The 9,979-nt window shown below is 43.5% G+C and overlaps 1 protein-coding gene across 1 annotated transcript; it reads left to right on the top strand.

The window, feature by feature from the left end:
• Positions 1-1,056: 1,056 nt before the first annotated feature.
• Rrp46 (exosome complex component Rrp46) lies at positions 1,057-9,606 on the top strand. Its single transcript, XM_050179424.3, has 6 exons — positions 1,057-1,165; positions 1,271-1,377; positions 1,452-1,565; positions 1,878-1,999; positions 3,009-3,149; positions 9,198-9,606. The coding sequence occupies exons 2-6, from the start codon at positions 1,287-1,289 to the stop codon at positions 9,408-9,410; spliced, it is 681 nt and encodes a 226-aa protein (XP_050035381.1). The 5' UTR covers positions 1,057-1,165; positions 1,271-1,286; the 3' UTR covers positions 9,411-9,606.
• The last annotated feature ends 373 nt before the right edge of the window (positions 9,607-9,979 follow it).

Here is a 9,979-nt window from a genome sequence, read left to right as displayed (position 1 = left end):
CGCCAAACAAACCGCGGAGATTACTTTGATAAAGACTTCCCTGTCTCCCAGATTCAGTCTGAATACGTAGGCAATATCTTGTCACTAACACTGTTGTTCATATTAACGTCCAATAATTGCCTTCATTCCTTTTCTCTGAAAGTCGATTGGTTCACGTAGGGACGGTGCAGCTTTTAAAAGAAATACGTATTGTGAGAACTCCTGTCTGGAACAAGCGTACGCTTGTTCCAGACAGCAGTGCAGTGCAGCTAGAATATTTGATAATTGATCTTTTAGATACATGTCGTGGATATATGCGTTTATGTAGCCTTAGATTTAGCTAGATATATTGGTCATCTGCATCTCTTCACGCCACGCAGTTAATAAACCTCGTTTATTTCACTATAACATTGTTTTCCTTGAACATTGTTAAAATAGCAGTTTATCTGGCTAAAACTACAATTGATACCGGCCGACAAGAGTCGCTGGCGCGTCAAAGCAAGTAAAACCATAAAAAATTTTTACTGCACAGACTTTTTGCGAGAGAAACTGGACGTCCGCCAGCGTCCGCGCAACGAACGCGCGCTCGCTAGCAGACGACGCACTTGACAACGACAGCACAACAGCATAATTGACGACGTCATGTTGCATAACCCACACTTCAAATATGTGTACGTAGCAAAAACGTGTCAATACAAATTTGCAGTGGAAATAAAGCACCATTATAAGAGCGTACGCGGGCAATCGGTCTCAGCACCCGTAGCGAAATTACGTTGAACATGCCGCGAAGCGCGTCTTCCCCCGATACAGTTATGTCAGCGGCGCGCGGATCGAGGCACCCTAGATACAGTTCGCTCGCAGCGTCCTCGCAAAATTTTTCCACACGCGGCGCCTCAGCGGGTCAGCGCCGTTTTCTCTACTCAACCATTGTCTAGTCAATGTCTCCTTTAATTTGGTCTAGTACACTCTAGTTCTGTCTAACCATAGAGTTTCTCGCTACATTATAGTGAGAAACTCTATGTGCCTAACCACGTTCTAACCACGGCTTGTTAAAGGAAGCACTAATTTTCATTTTGCTTTCCTCCGCCAGGAGGCATGTCCATGTTTCTGTTAACAAGATGGCGGCTCCCACAATCGACAGTCGGCATGAAGGCGGGTCTCAACGCATTCTCTGATTTTCGCTTTTGTGAGTTGTTTAGCATCACTGTGCTGCACATAAGCTGTGATCATATTCTATGATGACTGTCGCACACCGTGAAATTACTTCAAGTTCTCATTCTCTTGCTCGCAGAACGGATTCGTCAGAAATGGAAGCAACTAGCACGGGACGCCTTCGCAAATTGGCCGCGAAGTTTTCGAACCTCTCGCGTCCCGATGGTTCAGCAATATTGGCACAAGGTATGACCTGATGCCTGTAGTGGAATGCCGCATTTATGAAATTTCTTCTTATTTTTTCTTCTTGGATTTGGCAGGAGATACTGTCGTTCAAGCAGGTGTCTACGGGCCAGTTGAAGTAAAACAAATGCGCGAGCACCCTGAGAAGGCCACAGTAGAAGTATTTTTTCGATCTAAAGCGGGGCAGCAAAGTGAGTAACGTGTTGTTGGCTTTGACTATTTCATGGTTGTTATGAAATGTCGCTGTCTTCTGTTCATGGTTATGCTTCCAATTATGATAGATAAAGCAATGACTAGTTTGGTATCTTGTGAAGGAATAATCGCCTATGATTGCTGTTTTTTGTAGTATCAGTGTCGGTGTGCTCCTTCACGTATTGTCCCGTTTTGTAGCGCTGTTTTCTTTTTTTTTACCTTTAATAATTAAATGAATCAACATGCCGCTAAGTCAGTCCGTGGTGTTCTACTACGCGGTCGCTTATGTTAACTGTTGCTGATCATTCCAGGTTGCTCAGATCGTATGTCTGAAAAGGTTATTCGAAGCACGCTGGAGACTGCTATGTTGACAGCCCTACATCCGCGCTCCTGCATATCATTAACATGTCAAGAATTTCACAACAACGGTGGTGTATCCTTTTGCTCTGTGGATTTCTTTCCCCCCCTTAATTGGAGGGGTCTAGAGAAATGCCCGCAGTACGGCGAAAACGGAATGCTACTGTTATGTTTGGAAGCACTTGCTTTATTTTCTTTTGAATTATTGGTGGAGTAATCTGCCCAACAGCATAGTTTAATCAATCCATTTTTTGTTCGACTCAGAACTCTTGCACTGTACCATTGCAAGCAGAAGCTTGAAGGCCATGGAAGCCATGAAAATACTTCCTTGATTTCGCAACCTACAAATAAAACCTGAAATCAAGGGTAAAAATCCATGTGTGCTTGTTTGACCAAAGCACTTTCCACCTAGTGAACCAAAGCAGTTCATTCACCAAATGGATGTCTCTTCGTGAACTTTGTGCAAAAGAAACCTTGTGCACTTAGTTACAGTTTAGCAGCCTTGTGGTGGTTGGCAATGGTTCATTCACCAAGCGCTTTTCATACACCTCTCCCACTTACATGTAGCAAAGAGAGTTCTCTTGTTATTGAAAACAGTGTTTTCATTTCAAGCTTCAGTGCATCGCAGTGCCTCAGTGTCTGTGGCATTGTGCTGCTCAGCACAATGCCACAGGTTAGATGCCTGGCTGCAGTGGCCGAATTCTGATGGGGTGGAATGCAAAAACTTTCATCTATTGTTACAATACCTTGGGTACACATTAAATAACCCCAGGTGGTCAAACTTAATCCAGAGCCCTTCACTACGACATCCTTTATAACCTTCTATGCAGTTACGGGAAGTTAAGCCTTGTAATTTAATAATTTTTCAAGTTTGCAAAACATGCTGTTGCTTTATCTCTGTGAAGTCAGAGCCTTGTAAGTCTTCAAAAATGATTTAATTGTTTTCCACAACTGCTATGAACTCTTAAATGCCAAACAAGCCAGGATTCCTCCCATTCCTGTTGCAATGTCTTTGTGGCACACCAGGGTGTCTCAAATCTGCTTTGCCCACTCTGTGGCTTTCCCTTGACTTAACTCCTAAACAGGTGCTGGCCTGTGCAATAAATGCTGCCTGCCTAGCAGCCATCGATGCCGCAGTCAGCATGAAGTGCCACATAGCAGCAGTGACGGCAGCAATCACCAACACGGGGATTATTGTACTGGACCCTGACAGGCAGCAGGAGCAGGTAAGCTTGTCCTTGTGGTTTCCAGTGACAGCTGTCACATGATATAATGTCACAGAATACACAGGGCAACAAAAAATAGTAAAAATGAATGCATACTCACCAATATGTGCAGTTCACTGCAGTGCATGTGGCCGTTATCCTGTGCCGAGATACACTAAAATACTATTTTACAGACTCGGCAACCAGCTCATTAGAGAATTGGCAAAAGCCCTTCAACATTAAAGCAACAGTACAGAGGAATACTAAGCTAATCTTCATTAGTAAATTAGTTGAGCAGTGGTTCAATGCAAAGTGGCATGCAGCCAAGAATGTGCCATGCTAAAGAAAGGCAACTCAAAGAATAACACTTGTCATCGTATACATGTGGCTAACACCAAGAGTTTGTATACAAACAATAGTCACCTCAAAGGCGCGCTTCAGGCATGTAACTAGCATCCAGAACTCTGAGCTCTTATTTTTCAGAAGTGTGATGTTTGTCTGGAGATGATCATTGTGTATCTGCTGAATAACAATCGAATTTGCCTGTGATTTAGGGCATGATTTTTTTCATTTCTTTTACCCCACCATCAGTCTTTCTTTTCACTGCAAACAGCACCTACAATCTAGGAAACTGATAAAACAGGGTGTCTACCAAGTTGACATTTCCAAATTCCCCGAGTTTTCCAGGTTTTCCCTGAGTGCCTTTGCAATATTCCCTGAGTGATGCAAAACTATGTTTTATGTCAAGACGAGGTGAAACCATATCGCCCGATGCTGTCACTCTCTAGTAAGCATATGAAAAAATTAAAAAAAAAAAGAAGACTTGATTTGAATACTAAGGGGTAGTGTTTATGTTATTCAAAAATTGAATAGAAAGGAGGGCTTAGTAAAAGGCACAGCAAATAAAATGTCTTCGAAAAAAATTGCAAATCGAGTCGTACATTCTCAAATACGAATAAAAAAGGAGATGCATACAAAATCAAATATTTTCGAATATGAGCTGTTTCTATCAATTGATAGCAAGCTCAGTGGTATGAGGCCCGAACTTTGTCACAATTGAGATTCTCTTTCAACAGCTCGTAAGTCAACCTCAACTGTCCAGACATACCCTCAGCCCGCGCACAACGTGAGGGTCTTGTGTTTCACTGCTTTAAAGAGGTTATTTCGGTTTGGATGAGGGACATTTGCATCTCGGCATCAGCCAACACTTTGTTTTTTGAGCTCAAGCTCCTTCAAAACGGCGGCAGCACGCTTAGTTTCCTGTTCATTCCTCAACGCGTAGGTCCTTTCTGTTCTTGTACTCCTTCCACCACTCGTTCGCCCCACGGACCATTTGAAGCATCTTCTTGGTCAGTTGCACAGTCCACGTCCGAGCTTTCTAACTCCTTAGGGGCCGCGAAAACGTCCGAAAAATCCGCCAGTTGGAAAAAAAAATAAATGCATGTCATTTACTGCCCTTAAGGGCTCAAACCGCCACAGGTACATTCGAAAATGCTCTGAAGGCCTGTCGGTACACATATTAGGCATATTGGTGCTCGTACTGTGACAGGAAATATCGGGTGCACGCGTGTATAATTAAGGAATACATAATGTGCCCTGTGGCAATAGCCCCTTCCCATGCTGGTTATGCTTCACTGCAATACTTTTGCGTATGCTTCACCAAGTAACATTTCTGTAAAAGGATAGAAAGTTGGGCGAGTTGGTACGGTAACATGATCTTAAATTGTAGCGCGAAGTGACACGGACACAGAAAGGAGCAAACAGGACGAGCGCCAACTCTCAGCTAAATTTTTATTGAAACGAAGAGCATATAGGTGATTGCAAAAACCGCAGCATAAGAACGTGACACCGTAAAAAAATCAGTTAAACAAGAGTAACTGATTTTTTTACCATGTCACGTTCTTATGCTGTGGTTTTTGCAATGACCTATATATATATGTTCTTCATTTCAATAAAAATTTAGTTGAGAGTTAGCGCTCGTCTTGGTCTGCTCCTTTCTGTGTCCGCGTCACTTCGCGCTACATTTTAAGATCATGTTATCATTTCTGTACGGAGGCGAAGCTGACTTTCGGGAACTGGCATTATGCAACGCACCGTGCTTTCCAAGCTTCTAAGCCGATCGTGAAGGTTACAGAGGCAGAGTCGGTGCCATTACTGACAGCGGAAAATTCTTACAATGAAAAACACGGCACTGAACGACAAGAATCTTAATAGTGAACGTCGAATCAGCTAAGCCTAGCGTTGCCGCAGTGGCGGCTACGGCTGCCAGTGGATCTGCGTGCGAGAGCGCCGGTTTGAGGCGGTGAAGTAATCAAAATGGCAGCAGTGGTGGCTTTGATTAATGCCGTTTCAAACCTGCGGTCACAGCAAAACGTCCGCAAAATCGGACGGTGAAGAGTTCTTGCATCCGAAATTTCGGACGTTCTGATACATTGACTCTATGGCAGGCACGTACCCAGGGGGGCGCTCGGGGGAGACCCCCCCCCCCCCCAAATTAAGCGCCATATCCCCACCCTCCCCACCCACGCCACCAATCCTTACACACAATCCTAAAGTGCCACCAAATCAATGTTGAGACTTGACAGCTATTCTGTGGCCAACATTTTGCTGCCTTTTTCACTCCTTTTGGATGACGGTATTTATCGGCATCTGCTGGGCTGTGAAGGTCAGTTTTCTCATCGATTCGGTGCCCGTGCGATTAACTCAAGATGCGTTCAGTTGTCATCATCTATTCAACGGTCACACACATGGATGTTGCTTCGTTAGTTCAACCTTCTTTGTTTAGACTAATCCAGGGACCAGGAAGGGGATTCGGTTCATAGTCAGCTGGTATGTATGCTTGAGGAACCAGTTGCAGCCGGAGAAAACACCAGTTTAGTTTCCTTTTCCTTTTGCTTCATTATTACCTCGAATGGCTGCTCGCCGTGACGCTCGCAGATCGTCGGAACCATATACCCGCGATATGTGTTAAATAAAGTGCAAATTAAAATAATGTGAAACAGAGTCCATCCAAACCCTGCAATAACCCTTAAACCCATAAGCAATATGACTGTCATCCGTTACCTTGTCTGTTTTTTCCCTAATTGTACAGTACTTTTTGTGCGAAATTGGCAACTGGAAACAAGAGTCGCAAGGAGTTGAGAAATTAGGCCAAGGCAACAGCCAAATAGGAAAGAAAAGCGAAAATGAACCAATTTAATCATTGTTTCTGAAAATATTTATGGATCAACACCTTTTTAATTAAAAAGTAAGTAGAGAAAACGCTGCCGGAAGTGGAGAACAATTGTGTATATCTTGAATGACACTTCTACAGTTATCAGTCGAGCCGCCTGACGTAGGCACTTCTCTGCTGTGCTTATGTAGGTGTTTTTCTAACCTTCCACGGTGGGCGCAGTACGTCTAGAACCACAGCGTCCTGTGCTCTAAGCGGTTGTACGGGACTAGCGGCCACGTATCATTACACAACTTCCCAAATAACAATACGAGTCGGTTTTGGCACTTCACTTGGTAGAGCAGTAAACGAGGGATCCAAAGGAACTGTGATTGTTCCCCATATGTATATTTCTCTATAATTCTTCCAGAGCTAATAAAAAGACACCACTATAGAGTCGCATACAACTTAAGTCTGCAGTGAAGCCCCGCGCACGCCCTCATAACCGCCAGCCACTGTTCCTCCGCGAGGCTGCAAATAATTCGTAATTAAAACTTTTCCTGTTACCCAAATAAGGTGGTAATCACAAAAATAAAATTATTAGCACGTAATTTTATATGTTTTCCCTCGCATATTATGGTGGAATGGCAAAAGTCTTAATTCTTTATTGAAATGAAATAAAAGTGCTTCGCTGCAACTATTTAATGTCAAGTTTCACTTCAGTTGGCAGTGAAATTTCAGGAGTAAAACAGGCTCAGCAGTGAAATGAACTGTACTACAGACTTCTGAAGGTTTAATCAGTTATGGAGTTTTATGTGCCAAAACCACAATCTGATGATGAGGCACGCCATAGTGGGGGACTCCAGAAATTTGGACCACCTTGGGTTCTTTAACGTGCACCTAAATCTAAGTAGATGGGTGTTTTCGCATTTTGTCCCCATCAAAATGCGGCCGCCATGGCCAGGATTCGATCCCACGACCTCATGCTCAGCAGCCCAACACCATAGCCACTAAGCAACCATGGTGGGTAGACTTTTGAAGAGTGAAATGTTCATCCTCCATACGCTTTGTCCATGTCTGTTGCACACCTCATTGCTTCCGTCGATGAAAAGACTCTTCAAGTACAGCAGACGCCCCGGAGGTATGAAGTACGATGCCATTTTGAAAAGGCCACATGATGACGATTTTGTTTGCTTACGTGATTGGCAGGCAGAGTAACACAACCCCACGCGGTCCGTGTGCCTTGGTTGCCAACTGCTGTTTTTTAAGTGGTATGCTACTATAGAAATCTACTATAAGGAGAAGCCTTCGTCCTGCAGTGGACATAAAATAGGCTGATGGTGATGATAGAAATCTTTATTTTGCACTTTTGTTTATTTACTTGTTCTTGGAAGTGTTCTTTCTGCACTGATTTCCTGCGTGAGTCCGTTCGATGTGGTTCCTTGTTTGCCAAGTAAAGAAGAGGTGCATCTCACAGGCGTACTAGCTGTGAGATACACCTTATTTCATTTCTCTTTTGCGGGTTTATGCGTCTTTATGGCAAATGGCGGGCGTTATTCACATTTGTACTAGTAAAGGTACCCCCCCCCCCTCATTTGCATAGAAATGTTACCTTTGGTAGGGCCCCCCCTCCCCTGAAAAAAAATCCTGGGTACGTGCCTGCTCTATGGGGTACGTGGTGGTGCGACGAAGCTGTCCAAATTATCAGGAATCCGTAAAGTCAGTCGTTGACAGTACACTGGCAAGTTCTCCAGCCGACAACAGGACGTCAAAGACGATCCATTGCGATTCCCGTCTGTTACTCGAGCGAGCATTACCACGACTTTCGACCCTTTCAATAAAATTACAGCTAATTTTCCCTGATAGAGGCACAAATTCCCTGAGTTTTCCCAGAGTTTTTTCAGACTACTCAAAATCCCTGAGAATTCCCGGTTTTCCCAGTTGGTAGACACCTTGTAAAACTTTTCATTCAAAATACCTTTTTAAATATTGCAGGAGTTTCTTGAACCTGGAGCTGGTGAGAAGTTTACCCCAGTGGAGTCTGGGCTTTGCTTTTCACATAAGTGTACACAGGCTTCTTAAACTGATGGTCTCTGTCTTTTTCCCCCACCTTGCAGGCGGAAGTTAGCTGCTGTCTTCCAAGTAGTCAAAGGCCAGTTATCACACTACTCACTACATAGTCTCGTCTCTGTGCAATGCTAGGGCCCCGTGTATGGAATTAGAAAGAAATTTGCACAATACTTATTTTTCTTTTTATCATTTATGCCAGAAATCACATAGTTGTAGCTCATACGCTATGAACCAGCGGAACATAACACATTCTTATGCACATATAAGAAAAGATGCTTCTTTCACTAATAAGAGAGCAATTATAGTAGTTCCACAAATCCTACAGAATTCACTTGGGAACATCATTTTTAATGCACTATCATGACTTCATCCTCTTTAACGCACAAGTTACGTAGATAATGATAAAGAGAGACAGATTCCATTGAACTATAAAAGGATGGTACATACACAAACAATGTTCTTAGTAAGTGACCATGTATTTGAGTATAGAAAAAGGCATCTCTCTTGTTATTGTGACTTGAACTGCCCAGAAGTGGCAACACAAATTTCAGAAGTGCTACATTTCAATGTGTCTGCACCTATCTGTGGAACCAAACATTGGAGCATGCTGAAAATTGGACGGAATACGAGGAAGTGACCAGGGTGATGCAAGGACATGTATGTAGTTACACTAGTGCAGGAATTGCATGGTGGGAAATCACCAATTTCATTGTTTGCCCGAGTCTGGTGTCCTAGGGGATTTGGAGTAATGGAGCACTGACAGTTTTGCTAGAAATTTGATTGCAATTCTGTAAAGCTGTAAAATGTCAGCAAGATTTAGTTTTGTTGCTGTTGCATTCTTTGCACAGGAAGCAAGGGCAGTGTGCACATTCTCATTCGAGAGCCAAGAGTCCAAACTGGTCTCGACCTACACCAGTGGCCAGTTTTCCAAGGAGGAGTTCCAGAGGTGCCTGGCTCTGTGCCAAGCAGCAGCAGGCGACATCTTTGCCTTCTACCAGGATGCACTGCAGAAACGCTACTGCCAGTCATTCGCAACCGATGGTGGCAGCGATGCCGATTAAAGTGCCACGCTCTGCCTTCAGACCTTCTTGTAGTCACTTCGTGCAAAGAGGTGCCTCCAGCTCAGACATCTCTGTTGTGGAAAGCTGCACTCGCACATCAAGTGACGCGAGATCACCTCTGCTGAATGAGATGGTAAGGATTGATGCAGCTAAATATTAAGAAAATAAAGGTGCAAGGCACCACACCAAATCAGTATCGCAATATGTTTTGTTACCTTTTTTTTTTTTCGCCGAGCACATGCACCACGTTTCAACAGGCTTTTTCTCTATGCAGTGTTGGCACATGTGCCTTGCACAAGAGGCCAATGCATCATGCAAGCATTCTTCACGTCCACAAGAAATGGCAATTATGGTTGACACATGTACTTGCAGCAGTTTAAAAAAAACTGCTGATGTTATACAGGTACCAATTCTGAACAGGAATGTGCTTCTTTGGTTGCCTAAATAACTATATTATACATGACTGTCCAGTCAACAGTTCTGCTTTAAAGGAGTAGTGACACTAATTTCCAAAGTTGTAGAATCTATACCACGTGCTCCTTGTGCATAAAAGGATCACACTTGGCAAG

Source organism: Dermacentor andersoni, chromosome 5, assembly GCF_023375885.2.
Source record: "Dermacentor andersoni chromosome 5, qqDerAnde1_hic_scaffold, whole genome shotgun sequence".
NCBI classification, from domain to species: domain Eukaryota; kingdom Metazoa; phylum Arthropoda; class Arachnida; order Ixodida; family Ixodidae; genus Dermacentor; species Dermacentor andersoni.
The sequence above is the reverse complement of the archived record's forward strand: the minus strand, read 5'-3'. Positions and strand labels throughout refer to the sequence as shown.

What these genes read in the sequence shown, in the direction of transcription:
- Rrp46 (XM_050179424.3), top strand. Translation starts at nt 1,287, where the DNA reads ATGGAAGCAACTAGCACGGGACGCCTTCGCAAATTGGCCGCGAAGTTT. An exon ending in TTCAGCAATATTGGCACAAG is followed by an intron (nt 1,378 to 1,451) that starts GTATGACCTGAT and finishes TGGATTTGGCAG; the next exon opens with GAGATACTGTCGTTCAAGCA. An exon ending in CTGACAGGCAGCAGGAGCAG is followed by an intron (nt 3,150 to 9,197) that starts GTAAGCTTGTCC and finishes TTCTTTGCACAG; the next exon opens with GAAGCAAGGGCAGTGTGCAC.